The sequence below is a fragment of the Lagopus leucura genome, unplaced genomic scaffold (genome assembly GCF_019238085.1).
Source record: "Lagopus leucura isolate 7727_CA_CO unplaced genomic scaffold, USGS_WTPT01 Super-Scaffold_806, whole genome shotgun sequence".
Classification (NCBI taxonomy): domain Eukaryota; kingdom Metazoa; phylum Chordata; class Aves; order Galliformes; family Phasianidae; genus Lagopus; species Lagopus leucura.
In genome coordinates this window covers 5101302-5123208 of record NW_024962260.1, presented here as the reverse complement: position 1 = coordinate 5123208, position 21907 = coordinate 5101302, and the positions used below count along the sequence as shown (strand labels likewise).

Sequence of the window (21907 nt, the reverse complement as noted above, 5' to 3'; positions counted from 1 at the left end):
TTTTGGAGAGGTCATGCAAAGGAAGAGCTTCAAACATGGCCATCCCCATCCCGTTGGGTGGGTGAGCTCTGGGGGCTGCCGCAGGTTTGGAGCAGCGAGGCTGGAGGGCTCAGCCAGTTATTTCCTCCTTGTTCCCCTTTTAAGAGAGCGTTTACCTCTCTCTCAGCCGTACCAAAGAAAGGAAACAACTTGAAAGTGACAATTTTCAGCTATTTATCGCTTAGAAAGCACGGCAGTGAGTTTGGAGAAAATGTGCATAATTTTCCAACAATAGCCCCATTTGACTTTTGTCAAAGTAATTTAATAACTTAACCAGCAGTGCTGGCACCCTGCTGCTTCCTGGCCTTAGCACCCAGGCTAATGGGACTTGAAATGGGAAATCTTTTCAAGTCATTGTTGAAAGTGACTCATTACGAGGCAGATTCCAGGTAAATCTTTGTGCGAGGTGATACGTGACTCAGAGGCGCAGAGCAGAAGGTGGTTATTGCTCTTTGTAAGAGCAGTTGAGAGGAAACAATGTCGTTTTGAGCTTAAAGACAGATCTGACATGCTCAGAGGCTTTCCCTTCCCGGTCCCCAGTTCCCATTCCTCCTGTTGGATGGAAGGGACTGGTGCTGGAGCAGCACACTGTGCTCACATGGCTGAGCCCTTGGGTATCTCTGCAGCCCCTGTGTGCAGAGCAGCACTGAGCAGGAGAGTCTGACCCCACTCACTGCGAATCCCATTCCTGTTGTTCCTGAGCAACTGCATTTCACTCATTCATTTCATTCTTTAATGCTAAGAAATAAATGTTGGAGAATGGTGAGAATCCCAATATGTTACTGGCACATTTTGCTGCCAAGCAGAAGACTTTGGATGTGCGCAGATGTACGACTCTCAGGACACATCGTGTATCCATGTCACTTGTTTCCCTGCGAAACATGCTGCTGTAGAGAGACAAAAGGGAAAGCTGTGGGAAAGCCCCTGTGTCCATTTGGAGATGAGCGTAAGAGTTGTGTCCGAGAGTTGTGTGGTCTCCTGGCCCTTTATAGGTGAATATTGGTCACAGACCCAACCTCTCAGCAGTTTCTTCATCTGCCACGGTGTGTGGGCACTTGCATTTCCAGCTCATTTCGAGCCGTTAGATTCACAGATGATCCTTCACATTTACGGTGGCACAGGCTGCCCAGAGAGACTGTGGGTGCCCCATCCCTGGAAATACACGAGCCAAAGTTGGATGGGCCCTGGGCAGCCTGATGGGTGGGAGGCAGGGGTTGGGGCTGGATGATCTTTAAGGTCCCTTCCAACCGTTCCAACCCAATTGTTCTATGATTCTGTGTTTTAATGATTAACCTGTCCTGCAGCACTGGCAGAGCTTTGCTTTCTCCGACCATGACCTCCTTTCTTTTGCCACTGGCAGCTTAAGCAGCAACAAACAGGCGCGGTGTTTTGGGCTGGCCCCAGCTGCCCCGGGGCTGGCAGAGCTGGGGACATGGGCACCATAAGTCACATGCCGTGCCAACAGCAGCCCTGGGAATGGGGCCGAGCTGTGGGGCGATGGGTGAGAGAGGCCACCAGGGAGCGGGGCCAAGCAGCAGATCCAGGCAGGGTGTTCCGTCTGCACCCCGCATCCCAGTCGCTTGGTCTCTGGGTTGGATGGGTTCAGTGGGTTTTGAGGGGTGAGACCCCGGGTTCATCCCCGCTGCCAGGGATCCCAGCAGCACGCTCCGAGCTTCGGGATCGTCTCCTCTTCGGAGCGCAGGCGTTCTCCTCCCTTGGGAGGGGGCGGAGGCAGCGGTATGGGAAGTGAGAATCTCAGCCCGATCCTTATTTTTATTTCTTCCCTTTTCTCAGCTGCAGTAAATAACAGCTCCGACACCGAGAGCATTCCCTCGCCAAGGCCCGAAGCCAAAGAGGGAGGCGAAAGCGGGGCCAAGGCACCACCCGGGCCGGGAGGTGACTCCAGCACGGAACCGGCGCTCAAGTTGGAAGAGGCTCCCACACCCCCCGACACCGCTGCGGCCCCCGCTGCCCCCGCCACCAACCCCGCTCCCACCGCCAGCCCTCCTCCGGAGGCCCCCAAAGCGCCCGGCAGCGAGGAGAAGGCGCAGGAGGAGCTGGTGGTAGACGTGGTGAGAACGGAGGAGCCGGAGGAGAAGGCGAGCGAGGAGCCCTGCAAGAGCGAGGTGAAGGAGGAGGGCGAGGACAGCCAGGAGAAGGACAAGGGGAATGACAATAAGGCAGAAAGTGGCGTCGGCAGCGTGGGGACGGCGGAGGCTGAGGGGACGCCCAAGGCCGAGAAGAAGGAGGGCCATAAAGGCAGCAAAGGCCAAGGGGTGAACCCCGACAGCGACTCGAGCGCGACCTGCAGCGCCGATGAGATGGACGAGCAGGATGCCGTGGACAAGAGCAGGTAGGAGAGGGGAGAGGTATGTGAAAGATCACTTCCCCAGGCTCGGGGACATTCCAGACTGTCCTCGCACGGCAGTGGCCCTTTGGCAATTGCGTACACAGGGCCCATGGCAGTGTCCATGGACAGTGGCTGCAGGCAGGTGCTGGGCGCAGAACCGCTGCGTCTGCTGCTCACAGCCCATGTGGGTGACGCAACAGAGCGGGATGTGCCCTTGGGGACAGCTGAGTTATGCGGAGGCGTAGACTGGGCCGCCTGTGATCAGGGCTGGGAACAGATTTTCTGTCTGAGTCGATGCTGGCAGGGGAGCGATCGTGTTCCCAGCGCCAAGAGGGGAGAGCTGCTGCCCCTGCGGGGATGCTGCTGGGATCTGTGGAAGTCCTGGTTGCAAGGCAGCAGAGTGGTGAGGGCTGTGCGAGGAACTGCAGGAACAGCAATGGGCCTGAGTCCCACAGCCCCCCAGCATCTGACCATCCTGCATTGCTCCTGGGACAGGGAGGGGAAGCACTGCACTCTTCAGAGGATGAATGTCCTGTTCCCCTCCCGTCCCTTTCCAACATGGCCACAGAGCTTTCCCCAGCCAAGAGCCTCACAAATGGGACAAGGTTTCTTGTTGTGTTTTGTTTTTGTTTTTTTTTAAGAATATACATAAATACATGTGTCTTGTAGTGTTGTTTTCCCTGGTAGCTCCTACTTCCATCCACACGGCTCTTGGGTCAAGATGGACCTCCTGAATTCTCCCCTGCATGGCACGGAGGGACGGAAGCCCCTCTTTGCTCTTGTCCCGGTGCTGGACTGGGACCAAAGCTGGTGTCCTGCATCCAGTGTTCTGTGTCTGGTGTTCTGTGTCCCTCCTGAGATGGATGCCCCAAGGCCAGTCAGGCTGTAACGCTGCACTATGCGTGGGGCTATTTACAGCGCAATCAGGTGTAGCAGTGGCATGAGATGATAGGAAGCTGTCATGCATCTGTACCACCTGTAACCCAGGAGGGTGCTGGCTCTGATGCAGGAGCATCCATCTGTCACATGCCCATGGGAGCAGCCCCTTGCTGGCAGTAATGCAGGCAGGGATAGGGATGCTTTGGATGCAGCTGGCCATGGCCCTGCGGTGAGGCCAGGGCCTCTTGGCTGGGTGCTACTCTCCAGCAGTGGAAGGAGGCCAGCACCACCCCTCCCCGCCCTCTCCTCCTTCCCAGACAGGAGAAGCCTCCCTACGAGAGGGAGCGAGGCCAGCAGCAAGGCTCCACGCCTCTCATCCAGCATTAACCCAGCCCAAAAGGGACAGCAGCACATTTGCCAGCTCCCAGCTGTGAAGGAGCCACATCTTCTTGGGAACAACTTTTCCATCCCAGGCTCTTTCATGAGTCAGTGCCTATCAGCTCATCAAACAGTTACCAGTTTCTAGGAATATTAAGCATAACAGGAATCCGTCTGCTGCTCGGGCACTGCTGATAGCACTCTGCCGGTAAGGTGCAGGTGATGTCAGGGCTGCTGGTGTGCTGTGCCTGCAGAGCCCAGTGAGACACAAAGCTTCAGCTGCCATGGATCCTCGCAGGCGGTTACTGCAGCGCCGCGTGACTCACGAGCACACAGGCAGAGGCGAGGAACGGGATGGGGGTGCCACGTGGGCCACCCCGTCTGGGACGGCGCTGGGCATGTGGGCAGTGCTCACCCACCCACCCGTGGTGCTGGGCTGGGTAGCCAACCTGTGCTGGGGACAGCAAGGGATGGAGGGTGGCCGAAGGATGTAGCGGTCGCTGACTACCTTGGGTCCTCCTGAGGTTCGTGCTGGGATAGAGTCACAGCCTGAGCTCGTCAGGGCTGGAGGAGGCAGCGGGTTGTCTGTGGTTACATGCAGCATGTGCTGTAGGAGGGCTGCCTCTAGCACTGCCAGTACTGCAGTTCAGTGGGAGGTCACGCCAGATGGGAACGCGTGTGTGAGGCCATGCACATCTCCCCAGTGCAGATCTGTGGTGTCGGGAGGCAAGGAGATGCTCGCTGTACCGAGGCTGTGTCACCTTTGCGCAGTGGTTATGCATGAAAGAAATAGAGTTTGGGCCACCTGGGAAGGGCCGTGGGATGGTGTGATGTTGGGTCATCTTGCAGTTCAGCCAGCCCCTCATGGAAGCTGAAGGAGTTTGGAGGATGCAGTGCTCTGTTCATCCCAAAGCTTCATCCCAAAATTTCCAGTGGCTCTTGGGGCAGAGCATCCATCCTGTGCTGCTGTGCTGCAGAGAGCTCGCTCCTCTCCTGCTGCTGGTGAGAGGTCAGGCTCCAAGAGAGCAGTTGGTATCTCCAGCATTGGGCACCTAAACCCAGTCCTGCAGGAGCTCCCATCTTTGGGGAACCCGTTCCCCCTCTGGTCCAGGCACTGCACACTGTGGGTCTGGGGCAGTCCCAGCACAGCGATGTATTTATTCCCCACACATGGCCCAGCCACGCTTGTTTATTCATCCAAGGGTGAGCGTGGAATGACCTTGAAATTTATAGGCTGAAAAGAGCAGTGAAATAACGGCTAAAATAAACAAATCAAGCTGTAAAACTTAGAAACGATGTACTGGCTTCAACAAACCAGAGTCAGGAGGGAGAGAAAGTGGAGATGTCCTGGAGTGACATGGCCCCAGGGTCTGAGTAAGGGCCTGGGAGCTGAGCACCTCTCAGCCCATGGGTTTTGCCTGTCTCCATCCCCATCCTCTCGGGTGGGACCTTGGATATACCTGCATGTCTTGCAGAAGAACTCATCTGAGGTGGGTTTGGGAGCAGGCAGCAGCTCGCAGGGCCAGCAGCCCAGCTGCGCTCACAAGTCCCACAGTTGCCTAGCTGGCCCTAGTGATGGCAGGCATTTCCTCCAGGCTCAGCAGAGGGGCAGAGGGGATGGGGGAGCACCCAGACATGTAGTTCATCCACGATGTTCCTCCTGTAACCCATGTTTTGTGTTCAGGTTGCTGTCCCCCCGGCCCAGCCTGCTCAATGCCGCCAGCGAGGCCAGGCTGAACTCCTCGCCACAGAAACCGCTGGACCTGAAGCAGCTGAAGCAGCGCGCTGCTGCCATCCCTCCCATCGTAAGTGCTGGGACTGGCAGCAGGCTGAGCTCCTGTGTTGGGTGGTGGGAGCCCTGTGCAGGCAAAGTGCTCTGTGCACAGCGCGTTCCCAGCTGCTGGAGGCTGCCAGCAGTGTTTGAGTGTCCCTCAAGATCTTGTATCAGAAAGTGGTGGGAGGTCTGGACAGAACAAGCTGCTCATTGCCATGTGACTGCTGCCTCCTTTGCTTTAAAAAGCAACCAAGCACCCTCCCAGGCTGTGCTTCCCTTGGTCTCATGTGCTTGAAGATACCGTGCGAAAAGCATTGATGCTCTTCTTCATGTGAAAGCTCTTCCGTGTTCCCTTTTTGGCTGTCCAGCAGCCATGTGCTGAACACACTGATGTTTCTCCAGAGTCCTCCAGGGTCAGCAGCAGAGCAGCAGCGTTTGCAGGGTGGGGAGAGGAAATCCCTGCTCTCATATGCTGGGTTTGAGTCCTCGGGGAGGACCCATTCCTGCTACTCTCTCACTTACAGCATAGATGTGGCTGTTGTAGTGTAATTTCTTGCAAAAGCCACAGGCACTTAGCTACAGATTGCAGGTTTTAAACAAGGGCAGCCTGAGGCTCAGAACAGAGCTGGTGCTCTTCACCATGGGACATTTCAGTCTCCTGCGCTTGGTGGGCTCTGCAGCGTGCTTTGCCATGACCATGGGGCAGCTGCCTCTCGCTGTCCCTGCGGATGCTGAGGATGCTGACAGCACACAGCAGGCATCAATTCTTCCTCTCCCGTTGCAGATTTCCGAAGGATTCTCAGAGGGGATACTGCAGAGCGGAAGCGTGAAGCCCCCGGTGCCTCCCCACGCCTTGGCTCTCTACCAGCAGCAGATCACAAAGGCCCACGAGTCCTCCCGTGAGGATGTGCCCCCCAGCAAGCAGCAGGAGAAGGAGCAGCAGCAGCCAAGCAGCAGCCCGAGGGGGAAGAGCAGGAGCCCCACTGCCGGGGACAAGGAAGGTAGGGCAGCGTGCTGGCGGTGTGTGTTTATCTGTGAGGAAACGTGCTGTGCTTGGCCAGCAGCTCTTCTCTTAGCTCAACGTCTGCTTCGGCCCCTGAAAGCTCTTTAACAGCACCTTGAAGTGGGAGCGGGGAGGCACAGCTGATCTGCCGTGTTCGTTAGACAGTACATCATGTCTCACTGAGCCTACAGCAAACACCGCGCTGGTGTCGAGCGCCGAGGAGGTGAAGATTGCCTTTATTACCCTTTCTGCCATTCACTTGAGAGCAAAGGGGCCTGGAGGCATGCCAGGGCTTTGGGCACAATGGCTCTTTTCTACCTTGCTGGCTTTTTATAAAGAATGCTTTTAACGCTCAGCAGGGACCATTATTTCATTTAAAATCAATGCTAATACTGTGACTCTGAGTCCGAAGGTTCCTGTAAAGATTCCCAGTGCTTTTTCCCTGGAACAGCTCTGATACGATTTGGCTGCCTAATGAGCAATTCAGAGTTTCCCACCATTGAGCATCTCAAGTGTTATTAGCTTGAGCACCTGGGGATGGAGGTTAAGGAGAGTCAGGAAGTCCTGATGAGCCCATCCTCTGGATGTGTTTTTAATCTCAGTGTCAGTCTGCTCAGTCCAACATCTGCGTCCCTGCCCCTCGTAGCCTGCGCTGCAGATGTGCCATGGGGATGTTGTCACCGGCGATGCTGTCAGGGAGCAGGGAGCTGGGCTTTGGGGGTACTGCCCCCCGTCCTGGGATAGAAGTGCAGGGAGATGGGGCTGGAGGAGACTGGCCCTGGCCCTGGGCTGTGGTCTGTGCTGGAAAATGGGTGCCCAAATTCAGCTCTGGCAGCTGGGATCTCAGCACTGTGCTGTGTGTCCTGGCCCGAGGGTTCTTCCAGCAGCCACGTCCCATCGGGCAGAAGGGTGTGCTTGCAGAAGGAGTTGGTTTCTGGGTCTTTGCCAATTTTTCCTTCTTTCCTTAAACAACAAATAGCACTGTGTGCATTCTGCCCTCCAGAATGTTTTGCATAGAAGCCAGGAAGGGGACTGCTCACCTTGAAAGCAGGGAGTTCCCTATGAGTCACAGTTGCCACCCATGAAGTGCCATCTCCAGCTGATCCCATCCTGCTGTGCCTGCTGCCCGGGCAGAGCACCTCCCTCAGCTGGGTTTCATCTCTTCCTGCGCTGCAGTCCTGTGCAGATCTTGCACAGCTCAGCTTCCCTGTGGGCTGTGTGGCACAGGAGCAATGCTCTGTTCTGTTTCCAAACCCTTCATACCCATGAATCAGAGTCATTAAGTCTGGAAATGACCACTAAGATCCCCAACCCAGCCCTGATCACATCCCTCAGTGCCACTTCCCCATTGTTCTTGACCACCTCCCTGGGCAGCCTGTGCCAGAGCCTCACCACTCTCAGAAATTTTTCCTCATAACCAGTCTGAACTTTTCCTGGTTTGATTTAAGGCCATTACCTCTCATCCTTGTTTGTGTGCTGGTACCACCATGGGTCTGGGTTGCGTGAGGACCCTTGGGAACCTTCTGCGTTCGGGGTGTAAATGCATGTCCATGAGAAAATGAGCTTTGTGCTGAGAATCACCTTGAGGGGAGAAGCCAAGAGCCCAGAGCCCAGTTTCAGTAAGGGTATGGAGTTAGGTGGTGGCTCAGTGGTGTCCCTGCCTGCGGGATCCAGGGCTGCTGGTGAGAGATGCAGATAGCGCTGGGAGATGTGTGTACCAAGGGAGCCTCTTCCTTCCCCTGCATCCGGATGGAGCTCCAAGTCTCCACACTTGGCCCATTGTGCCGTCACATCACGCTGGAGTTGGACTCGATGCTCCTTTATGAATCCCTTCCAACTCAGGCTATTCTATGATTTTATGGTGGTACTGCACGGGAGGCTCCAGCCCCGCAGGCCTGCACCAGGGCAGCCATAGCGAGGAGCAGCAGCAGCTCCTCCCGCTGCCCCCGGCCTGCCGAGGCCCCGTCGATAAGAGCTTCAACTCTCGCCGCCGCTCCGGGGATCAGCGTCCTTCGCACCGTTTTGGCTCCGCTTCAAAGCAAAGTCTTGCACACATCCTGGCTGAGGCGTTGGCTGCCTCGCGGCCCCTGGCTGGGACAGTATCGCCTTGGAGGGCAGCCAGGCCCTCGCCGTGCCTCCCCGACCCCAGGCAGGACGCGCCACGCAGCCCCGCCGGGTCTCGCCGCCGGGCAGACGGATCTCTCCCCCCGTTGCCTTCAGGCGTATCTTCAGTTATCGCCCGGCGGTTGGAAAGCGGGCGGTTTGTTTGGTGTTGATTTAGTTGGGTTTCAGTCGGCCTTTGTAGGAGATGGGGAGCCAAGAGCATTAATTTGGATGACGGATCGTATAAACTCTGACTCCTTCGCTTCGATTCCAGGGGTTTGATAAACGGTTATAGGAACTCTCTCTTCCCTGTGTAAGTGCTATTTTATCAAAGCCGGCTGAGTTATAGCCGCCCTCTAATGCGGGGGCAATTAGGAACTGGCCGCATTTCACAGCCCCAGAGGCACAGAGGGGAGGGAGCAGCACTGTGGGGCTGGGGAGGACGTGGCTCGGCCGGGGTGTGTGGGGCCGTGGCTGGGAGAGCACCGCCAGCCCCCATGTCCCAGTGCCTTCCAGCCCTCAGATCGGCCCCCGGGAGCTGGGAGAACAGGGAATGCTCAGGGACCCAGCGTGGGATCTTGAGCAGGGGAGATGCTCAGACACCTCTGTGTACTGAGAATGGATTTCTTGCCTCACTGAAGAGGACAAGAATAATCTCCCAGCTTCTGAGTACACTGAGCATTAATAATGATAATGCAGTAAAGCCTCATTAAATTGGGCCTCTGATAATCTACTTGCCCTATTATTAGGCTTAGCAGAATTCAGGCATCTATTTTTATCAGAAATTGATGGGTAAAGGCTGGGTGCACTTGTGACTGCCATTGTTTACTGCCCAGTTTCTAATTTCTGGTCGATGCAGACGTTACGCCGGTGGATCTGGCAAAGAAGGGCAGTGCAGAATTAAGCGTTTATTGATTAAAAGCAAATCCTACCAAACCTGCCTGGGATCTGGTCCAAAAAGACTGCCTCATCTGTCTGCTCAGCTCAGTATCCTCAGTGAGGATGCACCTGGGATGAAGCTGGCACAGATAAAGCTCTTTTCTTGCACCCCGCAGGGTGCTCAGGTCAAGAGGGAACAGCTCCTCCACCACCAGGCACCTCTTGGCCTTGGATCAGCTTTCTTATAGTTGGGGTGAACCCAGCCTGGCATCCAGTACACCTGACCCAGAGAACTTGAGCAAGCTGCCCTGCCTCCAGCCCAGCTGCTAGGCAGCAAGGAGGCATGCAGCCATCCCACAGAGCCCGTCCTGATCTTCATTTGCCTTTGACAGTCCCGTAAAGCATGCTTGTCCAGGTGCAGGGAGAACATCTGCGCATTATTTCCTCTTCATCCAACAAGCTGACACCTTTCTTTCTGGCCCCTCCAGCAGGCTGCAAATGGGTTGTCACTGGCGAGCCAGCCCCTGGTGGTACCTGTTAGGAGTGTGAGCCCGGGGAAGGCTGTTTCACCTCCACACGGATGGCTGTGGCTTCACCTGCTTGCTGAATCTCCATCCGCCAGCCTGAGGGTTGCCACTGAGCAAAGCGTTTGTTTCTCTTTTCTCTGCAGAAAAATCCGTGCATTTCCCATCCCTCGCAGAGGCTCAGAAGCTGGGCACGGAGCCGCCGCCCACCTCATGCTGGCCCCCCGTCCTGTCCTACTCCCGGGATGTGATAAAAACCTCTCCCCAGGCAGAGCCTCACCTGTTCCAGTATAACCCACCAGGCACGTGAGATCCCGTGGTGCCCTGACCCAGGGCTGGGGGCAAAGCTGTGATCGCAGCTGGCATCGTGTGCTGCTCTCTGAAGTCAGTGCAGCTCTTTTCTTTTTGGGTAGGACAGGGCTTGGCAGAAAGCTGCCACCTCTTGCTTTGCTCCAACACGGAGCAGCCTCCCAGCTGCTGCTGGGGCAAGCTGAAGGCAGCAGGCAGGGCTCCTGACTCCCACCAAGGTGGGTTAGGGATGTTATTTGTCCCAGGATACCATGAGTGTTCTCTGAGACACCCTTGGCACCATCGTGGGGGTTTCAGCCCTCGCTCTGCTGTGCCTTTCTGGCTGGAGAGCACACAGCTTGGATACAAAACCAAAGGGGAAGAGGCAATAATTCAAACAATAACAGAGGCTTTCAAAGCGATTGTGCTGCTTGGATCCTGGAGCAGGGTCAGCCTGTTCATGCCCTGCTCTCTCACTTGCCCATTGTTTTCCCTTGGTCGTGCTAACACTCGTGTTTCCCACGCAGGTCACCCTATCCCGCTCAACCTGCACGAGAGCTCCCGCTCGGGGCTGCAGAGGCTGGCGGGCATCTCCAACCCTCCTCCTCTCATCTCCTCCACCAAGCATCCCTCTGTGCTGGAGAGACCTGTTGGCTCCATCTCCCAGGTACGGGCTTGGGTGTGGGCAGTGGGGACACATCACTGGGCCGCCCCCTGACCTCCCCTCTCACACTGCAGGGAATGCCCATCCAGCTCCACACACCCTACAGCTCCGAGCACGCAAAAGTTCCCGTCGGCTCCATCACCATGGGCCTGCCCCTGACAATGGATCCCAAGAAACTGGGTAAGGAATGAGAGGGTGGTGAATGCTGTCTTGCAGGACGTGGCAAGGAGTAATGTTTTGGGAGAGCAAAGCCAGGCCTTGGTGCAGGCTGCCCAGGGAAGTGGTGGAGTCACTGTCCCTGGAGTGTTTAGGAACTGTAGAGATGTGACACTGAGGAATGTGGTCAGTGGGCATGGTGGGGGTGGGGGTTGGTCAGTGCACTAGATGACCTTAGTTGTCTTTTCCAACCTTAAAGATTCTGTGATTCTGTATGTGCAGTGTAGGAAATTTGGTCAGGAACACTTCCCAGGCTATAAATACCACCTGGCTCACACTGGGATTGAAGGAAGGAAATCTGTTGCCACTCCTCAGGCTGGTAGGATAAAGAGTGAATGGCCTCAAGTGAACAAAGAAAGTGCTTAGTTTGCATATTTGGAAGCATTTCTTTACAGCAGAAGGAGATGGGCATGGGGCCATGTCTGGAGGGGCACATGCATGCCAGCCCCACGCTGCAACCCCTGAAGGGACATTGATGGCTATGAGCACAGGAGGTGCCAGCAGGAGGCTGAGGAAGATGAAAGCCACACTGACCTGTGCTTCGTGTTTTCCAGTGCCTTTTCCTGGAGTAAAGCAGGAACAACTCTCTCCCAGAAGCCAGGCCAGCCAGCCTGAAAGCCTGGTGATGCAGCCGGCCCCAGAGGGCTCCGTCCTGCGGGGTGAGCATGCAGCTGCATCCTGGTGTGGGAGGGGGGGGGGATGCTCCACTGCCACATTGCCCATGGCTGCCATGGGACTTCTGGGGGAATTTCTGGGTGGATTTCTGGGTTTCCCTTTTTTCTTCCCCCATAGCAGTGCAGGGGAAAATAAATACAAAGGTGTTGCTTTTACACGATTTAAGTAATTCTGGTTTGTAAGCTCTCCCAGGTTTGTGTAGCCATATGCAGAGTGCACGGTGCCTTGGCTCCAGCCCAGCACAAATAACACACAAATGAACTCAAACCACCCTGAGCTGCATCTCTCTGGAGATCTCTGATCGCATCAGGAGGAGCTGAGACATGCTGTGCTTTCTCCCAGGCCCATCAATCTGCCCAGCTCTACTGTGAATGCACCATGGAGTTGGGAGCTTCAAAATAATGGCTCCTTGCACTGCCCAGCCCCATGGCTGCATCCCTTAGGGGGCAGGGTGAGGAGGGCTCCGCAAGGTGACATCTCCTGCAGGGCTTCCCACACTTGTTTGGCTGACCACAAATCACAGTTCGCCACCTTTGTGTCCTGCAGGTACATCCCTCAGCTCTGCCTCAGGAGGGAGCATCACCAAGGGGACACCCACATCCAGACCCCCTCCAGAGTCGCCCATCACGTACCGAGGCTCCATCACACATGTAGGTCCCTCGTCTCTGTTGGGCTTTGCTTACCTGGGTGCTGCTCATTGGGCACATGGCATGGGACTGAGCAACACAGGGAAGCATCACAGATCCCTTGCAGACAGCCTCAGCCTGGCGTGGCCCCAGCCCTGTGCTGTGAGAAAGGCAGAGCTTAGCAAGCAGCAATGCACGTCTGAGCTCCCCCATTGAATTTAGTAGCTGTCAAGAGCACAGGCAAAAGCAGCTTTAAATGGCTCTGAGAAAGTAATCCTGCCAGGGCAAGAAGTGTTGAGGAGGAGGAGATGGGTGGAAGGCTCTGCCCAGGCAGAGGGAGGGGGAGGCTGCGGGGTGCATGTCAGGTAACGAGCTCTGCTGCCAGCGCTGTGCTGCTCTGTGGGTCCTGCCCAAGGGCTCTCTTGAGCAGAATGATGCTTTGGCCTTAATCTCCACCATCCATCTTTAGAAGAGCAGCTGGCAAGCGGGCAATAGTTTTTGCAGCGTGAGTTATTGCTCATCTGGTTACGGAGCGGAGAGCATAAAAAAAAAAAGTCATCTGTTTCCCTTAGGGATTTTATCTGGCCATCATTCAGCTATTTAAAGCCACTCGTGCTCAGATTTTTGCATGCTTCTTTCAAGCAGGGTGACTGTGTCCCTTTTGGCCCTGGGGACCTTCACCTAAATCCTGGCTCAGAGCAAAAGCTTCTCCTGCCTGGTGCCCCACATCCAGCAGCTGCCAGGGCTGCAAGTGACACAGCAGAGCAGTGCATCCCCCTGTGTGTCCCTGCAGCAGCAATGGGCAGGCATGGAGGGCCTGGAGCACTGGTTCAGACAGTGAGCAGAGTTTAAGATGCTGTGTTACATCCAGCTATTTGATCCACCTACGTTCCTTTGTTTCACTTGGGATTGAAGGTACCAAACCCATAGCGAGAGGGCACTGCCATCCCCAGTGTGTGTGCAGATGGAGCACCCAGCCCTGCAGCAGCCCCCAGCGCTGTCGTTGATATTTGATCTTGCATTACTCATCCAGTTTGCAGGAGGCAGGTCTTGAATAGACGGTCTCTGCTCTGAAGCCATCTGTCATCATTTGCTCTCAAATCCCCTCTGAGCACGTCCACGGAAGGAAGATGACTTTACCTGGGGCTTGGAACACCAGCACCGGGTGTACCCTGCACGCCAGCAGTCAGAGCACTGAGCCTGGATGCTGCAGTGGGGTTTTGTGGACTGGTGTGGCTCAGATGGCTTTGTGCAGAGCACAAGTATCTCCACGTTGGGGTATGGGAACAGTCTGCAGAATCTCAAAACGCTGACAAAGCTGGTATTTTTAACTTGCTTTCTCTAAGGCCAGTTAGGCTCAGAATGGGTGCAGGTCAGCACAGGTGTTCCCTGCCATGGAGCAGGGGGACTGCTGCTCCCACGGTGCCTGTTCCCACTTGGCACCGAGCAGGTTGTGATGGCAGAGGGTGGCAGAGGGGTGTTAACGGGCTGCGACATCACCAAGGACACCCAGCTCTGGGTATTGTGAAGGGGAGCCCCCTGGAGCACAGTGCCTGCCATCCCCACGCTGTCCTCACCCCTGCCTCTTCCCAGCAGCCTTCTGCAGCTCACGTACCTCCTTACCGCTCCTCGTTATTGTCCTCATCAATAATTAAGCCGCAGGTTTCTCGCTGATGGCTGTCAGGAAGCGGAGGCCGGGTGCGCTCTCCTCCGCTCAGCTTCCCCGGTGGAACAGAGTGTTCCTGTGTGCGAGCGCACTGCTTGCTTAATTGCTTGTGACACTGTTAAATATGGATCTTGGTGGCTTTCCAAGGGCACCCCAGCAGAAGTGCTGTACAAAGGAACCATTACCAGGATAATCGGAGAAGACAGCCCCAGCAGAGCGGAGAAAGTGAGAGAGGATGCCATGCCAAAAGGACATGTCATTTACGAGGGGAAGAAAGGCCATGTGCTGTCCTACGATGGTAAGTCGCAACCCTCGGCCTTTTGGGGGCAGGTGCTGGAGGGCTGTGCAGCGGTGCTGGGAGTCGGGAGCTGTGTGGGGAAAGGCCACGAAGTGAGGTGGGATGACCTCATGGGTTCACTTCCAGTGTGGTTTCTCTCTGCTTCACCGCACCTCCCTACAGCTGAGTTTCCCTCTGGCTCATGCTGTCCTCTTGCCTTGGTCACGGTGTTATTGGCCCCATCCTGGTGTACTGTGCCAAAAGAGGATCCTCAAGGTCTTAGGCCAAAGCGGAGCCTAAAGAACCTGTGAGATGGAGGCAAGTCAGGTAGCTTGGCATAGAGACATTGGGACATCAGGCTTCCTCCTTGGGATGTCTTGGGCACAGCAGCACCGTGGCTCTGTTTCCCTGTGGCACATGGGAGCTGGTGGCTCACTGTCCATCAAGAGCTTGGCCCTGTGTCCTTCCCACACGGCCTGTGTGACAGCCAGCAGCAGAGCAGCACAGCACACTGAGCAGCACAGACAGATGCTGCCTCGCTCACAGAGCTGTCTGTGTGCCGTGCTGGGGCTCCTGTGCCTCCAGCTGCTGTGCCCACTCCTGTGTGTTGGGAAGGACAGCACTGGGACGGTGTGACACAAATTGAACTGCGTTAGGGATTGGCAACAAGTGAGCCCCCAGCTCCCCTGGCTCCAGGGCAGGATGGAGGTGCTACTTGTTAGTAGGCTGACCCCTGGCTGCTTAGAGAGCAGTGAGATGCAGAACTGACAAAACAAATGTTGGCCAGTGGCTTCACTGAGGATGGTGCTGCTGTCGGGAGGGCTCAGCACGCCCTGCAGATGCTGCACTCAGACCCCCTGCACAGGAACATTGCCATGGGAGGTGCAGGAGCTGTGTTAGCAGCATCAGCACGCAGCCAGCAGCTGCTCTGTGCCTTTGTGCCTGCTCAGCAGACAGCAGCGCTGCCCATAAGGACTCGTCCTCAGGCTGTGGTGGCCTCCATGGGAAATAAGCAGGTGTTCATCTCCAGTGAAGCCAGGAATGCCTGCTGTGCTCTTCTTGGGCCAGGATAAAAGCAGCTGGAACTGCGCTCTGGCTTTGGCATGGCATGGCCATCTCACAGGGCTGCATCACTTCTCTTCTGAGTCAGATTTACAGAGATGAGTAAGGACCAGATCCTGCTCTCAGTCACCTCAGTGCTGTGCTCGCATGCCTGCAGCCCTAAGAGGGCAGGAGCTGCTTCCACCCTGCTGGGTCAACCCAGCCCATGGGGGAAGCTGCTGGGCTCCTGCTGTGCCACCTCCCTGCAGGCGGCTGCAGGGCCTCTGAGGACAGGGCTGCGCCATGTGGAAGCCGCCTCATGCCACGGCCTCCCATGCTTGCTGTCAACTCTGTCCCAGATGAGAGGTGTCACCACGCAGGCGTGTATCTGTGCACCCTTTGGGACAGTTGGCAGTGCTGGTGCCAGGCAGGGCACAGGAAGCGCTCTGGGACTTGTTGTGCAAGCAGCTATTTCCATCTCCTTCACAGGGGCTTGGCGTCCCCAGCTGCAGCCATCTCCTCTCTCTCTGCCCTTTGGGGTGTGGAGGAATTAATGCCTTCCCTCCAAACAGCCTACTACACGCTCAATAGCATCGATCTGACCTTAAGCCATCCCTGCCCTGCAGCCCAGCCCCACTGCCTGGCTCCTTCCTGCAGCCAAAGAGTTAAAAAAAAAATGAACAAACAAACAACAACAACAAAAAAAAGAAGTAAGAAAAATGAAATTGTTGTTGATGATGAATTTTGGCAAGCCGAAAAAAAATTGCAAATTCTTTAGTGTCATGAGGGTGCTTAAAATAAAAGAGCTGTAATGAGGCGAGATCCTGCAGCATGTGCAGGCTGAATTGTGCTAGATTGGTTATTCTCATGCTGCATATGATTGCGGATGGCTGCTGCGAGGCAGGGACGTGGCTTTGGAGTGGTTTTCTTTCTGTTCAGTCTCTCTCTTTCCCCAGTACAAAAGGGGCCGCATCCCCTCTGCAGGGCACAGATGTGCTGTGCTGGGGAGTGGCTGCGTGCAGTGCTTGCTGCTTTCCAAGCACCCCCAGATCTTTGCCCTTGAATGAAGCTGGATTGAAGGCTTAGGGCTGAAGTAAGTTTTGTCCCCGTGTACACAGCCCCAAACTCTGCATCCCAGCTCCAGTTTGCAGAAGAATTGGCTCCATGTTTGTGTGAGTGCACAGTCTGTGCTCTGTGGTCACTGCAGTTCTGCCCCATCACGGCGCTGATGTGTGAGATTTTCACTGACTGTCCCAGTCCTCATATGCACTCATTGCTGTTTCAAAGGAACTCTCTGCTTTGCCTCTCCCCTCTCTTGTTTTTCTCGCCCAGGGAGTGTCTCAGCAAATGTTAAGACTGGAGAGGATCCCAAACAGTAGGTGTCTAATAAAAATGAAAACAAACAGCAAAACTTCCCGGAACTACAGGGTTGAGCTCAGTGGAAGTGCAGCTGCCGACACGGGCTGGCCCCAAGCTGTCCCCTGCCTGCATCAGGGAGGGAGCAGAACGCAGTGGGGAGGATGCTCTACCCACACAGGAGGCACAGATCTGGAATCAGAGCAGGCAGGGAGGGCAGAGCCAGCAGCTGGATTTCTTGGAAGCCAATCTCATGCAGCGTTTCTTGCGTTGCCAAGCGGTGGCTGTTGTTCGGGTGGGGTCTGATGTTGATTCTCGGTGTTCCCATTCCAGGTGGAGTTGCTGCTTCTCAGTGTCCCAAAGAAGACAGCAGGAGCTCAGGAGCTTCACATGAGCCCACGGGAACCAAGCGGACCTACGATATGATGGAGGGGAGGATCAGCCGTGGCTTGTCGTCCCGGGATCCGCTGTCTGCCAGCATTGAAGGTAGGTGTGGGGAAAGCCTTTCACCCCTGTTGCGTCTGCAGAGACCCCATCTTGTCTCTTGCCTACATATCAAACCTTCCCATGCCTGGCTGTGGTTTGCTGGGTCCCTGTTGCACATCCCAGCAGGGCAGCATGGCAGAACGGGGGCACAGACCAGCCTGTGTGCCTTTGGCTTCTGTCCTGATGTACCAATTTCAGGACTACAGAAACGGAAGCACATATAAAAAGAGAAATCAAGTCATTTAGAAACTCCCCAGCGTCTGGCAATGCTGTCATTATACATTGGTTTTATATGAACTTCTGTGCCACAACCCAAGTTTCCCACTGTGATCTATCCTAGGTCTCATGGGTCGAGCCATCCCTCCAGACCGACACAGTCCCCATAACCTGAAGGAGCAGCACCACATCCGGGGCTCCATCACACAAGGTGAGGCTGCAGCAGGGCAGGGCCATGGCCAACAGTAAGATGGGGAAGTCTTACAGACACAACCCCTTGTTCCTGTGGTCAGGTTAGGGCAGGAGGAACCCACAGTGCGTATATTGGGGTCCAGCTGCAGGTGTGAGAGATTTTCAGTTGTGCTCAGTTTTTACCAGTCTACAGTCAGGAGTAGCATTCCCATTGACTGGCACAAAGGCAGGCTGCAGGTGGTACGAAATGAGCCCAGAAAGTGGTGGTGGACAGTCCTGTTGCATCAGCGATGCAGCTGCACGTGTGTTTGGTTGAGCAGCAGTCCTTGAGTTACACGTGTTAACTGGAAGCCCCTTGGACTGAGCATTCCCATGGGGACGGTGTGTGTCTGGGAATCACCCTCAGTTTGTCTGCTTGGGGCTGCAGGAATACCTCGGTCCTACGTGGAGGCCCATGAGGACTACCTCAGAAGAGAAGCCAAACAGCTCAAGAGGGAAAACACTCCACCACGGGACTTATCCGATGCGTACAAGGTCAGGTCTCACGAGGGCCTTACTCCCCTGAAAATGAAGCCAGCCCACGAAGGCCTGGTGGCCACAGTGAAGGAAGCAGGGAGGTCAATCCATGAGATCCCCCGAGAGGAGCTGAGGCGGACACCAGACATCTCTCTGACGAGGCCTCTGAAGGAAGGCTCCATCACACAGGTGAGCATGTGGACGAGCAGCAGGTGGGTTCAGACCTACTAACCCCGCTGTGCTTGTAGGGAACTGCTTCCAAAGCAAAAGGGGAGAAGAGGGGGCTCTAGGGCTCGGTCAGCAATCAGTAGGTAGGCTCTGCCTGGGTATAGGTTCCGCTTTCCCATCCTCCAGTGGATAAATGCAGTACCTCAGAGCTCCCTGGCATGCTGAGAAGGCGATGCCCTGTCCACACACACTGGAGCAGACACATTTGGCCCATGTCCAAGGCCAAAGTCAACATGGTGCCCTCAGCAGCTGTGACTCTGTTTGTGCACAGCCTCGGTCTCCTCCCTGTATGGGCAAGCGTCAATTCAGCAAGGCCAGTATTTAGGATGAAGTGTGGCATGCTGTCTCCTGTTGGGCTGCAAATATTTGCAAGGTTCCCATGGCACCTCGCAGTCCTACCTCATTTCACGGCATGTGTAGGAGAGGCGTGATGGGCACAGCCAGCCTTCAGTGGTGACTCATCTCCATCTTGTTGGAGCACAACAAGACATACAGAACGGGCACTCCACCCTGCCCGTTTCCATGCGGTGCTGCTATCTCTGCTTTGCGGATGGCTCTCGTCATTTGACCAACTAAACTGATGTCTGGTGTGCTGACCTACTGGCGCGGGAAGCGTGAGTTCCACTGAACTTTGGTGGGCTGTTGAATAGGAATTAGGAATTTCTTTTTTCTCAGAAAGAGCAGTCAGGCTCTGGCACAGGCTGCCCAGGGAAGTGCTGGGGTCACCGTGCTTGGAGGTGGTCGAGAACCTTGGGGACGTGGCACTGAGGCACGTGGCTAGTGGGCATGGAGGGGAGGGGCTGGGGTTGGACTGAGGGCTCTTAGTGATCTTTTCCAACCTCAGTGATTCTGTAACTCTGCTTTATGCTTCTTTGACCCCCCATGTTCCTTGTGACCCCAGGGTACCCCACTGAAGTACGACAGCGGCTCTTCCTCATCGAGTACCAAAAAGCACGATGTGCGGTCCATCATAGGCAGCCCTGGGAGGACTTTTCACTCTGTGCACTCAATGGATGTCATACAAGACCCAAGGAATCTGGAGAGAGCTTACGAAGAAAGCCTGAAAAGCAGGCCGAGCCCAGTGACCAACTCGGGTGGCTCAATTGCCAGAGGAGCTCCTGTGATTGTACCTGAGCCAGGAAAGCCCCACCAGAGTGCCCTTGCCTACGAGGACCACCAGGCTGGGCACAGCACGGCATTCAGCAGCCACTTGCACAGAGGGTCTCCGGTCTCCACAAGGGAATCCACGCCACGGCAGCATGAAGGTAACTGCCAACTTTGTGTTTGGTGCTGGGATTTACAGCAGGGCACGTGGGAAGTCGCTGCTGATCTCACCTGTTCCCAGCAAGTGCTTGTCTGACCTGTTCTGTTCCAGCACCCACTCCTGCCTGCAGCCAAGGCTGACTCATGGGAGTGAGGGCTGCTGCCCTCCTGAGTGTCTTCCTTGTGCCAGACTTGGCCCTGGCACTCCTCTTTCTGAAGGTGGTCAGGAGAGCAGTGCTCTGGTGGAGGGGATTTCCACCTTTTTCACCAATCTGGTGAAATGAAATGGAAATGTGGTGTGTTTATCCGTCACCTCTGCACCTCACCTCTCACAAGTGGGCCTCTGTGCCCATAGAGCCAAGCAGTGATCTGCTGGGATGCATTCAGAACCAGAGCACAGAAGGTCCCTGGCATTCCAGCATGGCGAGAGGCAGTGCAGATCCCATTCCATAGGACACTGCCTATCAGGCCTGCTAGCTGTGGGTAACTGCAGCAGCCTGGGAGCACTGCTTTCCTCCAGCTTTGTGGCAGTGTTTGGGGGATGTTTGCATCTCCCACCTGCAAATCCTTGTCCTACACCAACAGTCTTATGATTTGGGGGTGTGCTGCACAACACACTGCCATCTGCCAAAAACCAATGCCAGGATGCAGCTTTCCTGAAGGACCATAAATTTGAGCTGCACGTAGCAGAGCTCTCCAGAAATCTTCCAGCATCACTCATGGCCAAATGATGAGGCTCTGGGCACATTTGGGGTCTCCATGGTCAGCTTATCCCTTTGCTCTGCTGTTTTTCCAGTGAGGTCCATCACTCTGGGAATGCCTTCAGCTGCTTTGCGGCTGATGAGGTTTGCACATATGGTGAGGATGGCATGAGGGAGGCAGCAGCCAGGCTGTGGGGAGGGATCCCAAGGGGAAAATAAGTGCTCCTGCAAAACGCCAGCAGGGAAGCGGGTTCCTACATCGTTGGGCTCATGGGAAGGCATGGGCTGGCTCTTTTTCTGAATGGTTCTGGGCTCATATCTGTGCAGTTTAGTGCAAGAGAAGTGTGTTCACGCTGCTTTGGGGTGACTGTCAGTTGCTGTCCACACTGTTGTTACAGCCAAGAACTGGTGATCATTGTCCCGGATGGGGTGAGAAGTGCCACCAATGTCCAGCACAGGTTGGGAGAGCCAAGAAAAGGCCCTGACATTCCTCCAACCTCACTGTGAGCATTGGGCAAGAGCTGACAGGGCAGCTGGTGCCTGAACCCTCTGAACTGTGTTTCGTCACTGTGGCTGGGAGTTTCTGGGACTGCTGACTTCCATCGCTGGGTGCAAACATCCCCAAAACGCTGCCTGCAACTTGCAGGTTGCACGAGGTGGAGGAATGGGAAAGTCCTGTCCTACTGCTCCTTGCATCTGTGGCTCCACTCCCCACTTGGAAGAACTGCCTGTGCATGGCCTCCCTTTGGGGATGGAGAATGAGGCCATCTGTCTGTCCCTCCCTGTGCAGATGCTGCACTGTACCATGCATAGGACTGGCATGGGTCCTTCAGGACCATATGCAGTGCTGTCGTAGCAAAGCCCAGCGTGCTGCACCTGGTGCCTGTGCCCTGTCCCAGTCCTGTGCTTGTGGGACAGTTTGAATGCTACATGGAGAGAGTGGGATGCCAAAGGGAGAGGTCCAGGCTGCGTGTGACGCAGGCAGTGAAGGGTGGGAGCCCCTCTCCATGTCTCATGGGGCACAGATGGGCTGGGACACGCTTCTCCTGCGTGCAACCAGGGCTTGGCTGCCTTGGTGTTGGTGGTGTAATGTGGCATGGCAGCACAGCAAAGAGGAAAGGTCCCTCGAGTTCAGGGAGAGCTGTGGGCGTCCCCTGAGGACACACTTGGCTCAAGGCACCCCTCAGAGACATGGCTTGGCTGCAGTGCTTGGTCTCTGACTCATTTCCTTCTGCTCGCTGCAGGGAGCATCACTGCTGGGAAGCCAGTGTCCCAGGACAGAAAAATCACCCCCACGTCGAGAGAGCTCACCAACTCCAAGTCTCCACATGCCCCTGTGCCCGACCACCACCACCCCATCTCCCCCTATGAGCACCTGCTGCGTGGTGTGAGCGGGGTTGATTTGTACCGAGGACACATCCCGCTGGCTTTTGACCCTGCTGCCATCCCAAGGGGAATCCAACTGGAAGCAGGTACTATTAGCAGGGGGGCTAGTTGTCTTGGGATTGTGCTCCAAAATCTAAGATTATGCCAAGAAAAAACACCGCTGTAGGTTTAGTTGTGGTAG

At 55.6% G+C, this 21907-nt stretch overlaps 1 protein-coding gene across 16 annotated transcripts in view; it reads left to right on the top strand.

Moving 5' to 3' along the window:
• NCOR2 (nuclear receptor corepressor 2) overlaps nt 1-21907 on the top strand; it is a 163922-nt gene that overhangs the window by 128232 nt on the left and 13783 nt on the right. For all 16 annotated transcript variants that reach the window (XM_042865994.1, XM_042866009.1, XM_042866007.1 and 13 more), the window contains exons 20-33: nt 1834-2392; nt 5331-5451; nt 6205-6421; nt 10076-10231; nt 10745-10884; nt 10956-11061; nt 11652-11756; nt 12319-12422; nt 14212-14362; nt 17072-17224; nt 17565-17651; nt 18060-18337; nt 19278-19641; nt 21585-21812. In XM_042865994.1, coding sequence (XP_042721928.1) covers nt 1834-2392; nt 5331-5451; nt 6205-6421; nt 10076-10231; nt 10745-10884; nt 10956-11061; nt 11652-11756; nt 12319-12422; nt 14212-14362; nt 17072-17224; nt 17565-17651; nt 18060-18337; nt 19278-19641; nt 21585-21812 — 2769 coding nt within the window. The remainder of the gene's footprint in view (nt 1-1833; nt 2393-5330; nt 5452-6204; nt 6422-10075; nt 10232-10744; nt 10885-10955; nt 11062-11651; nt 11757-12318; nt 12423-14211; nt 14363-17071; nt 17225-17564; nt 17652-18059; nt 18338-19277; nt 19642-21584; nt 21813-21907) is intronic.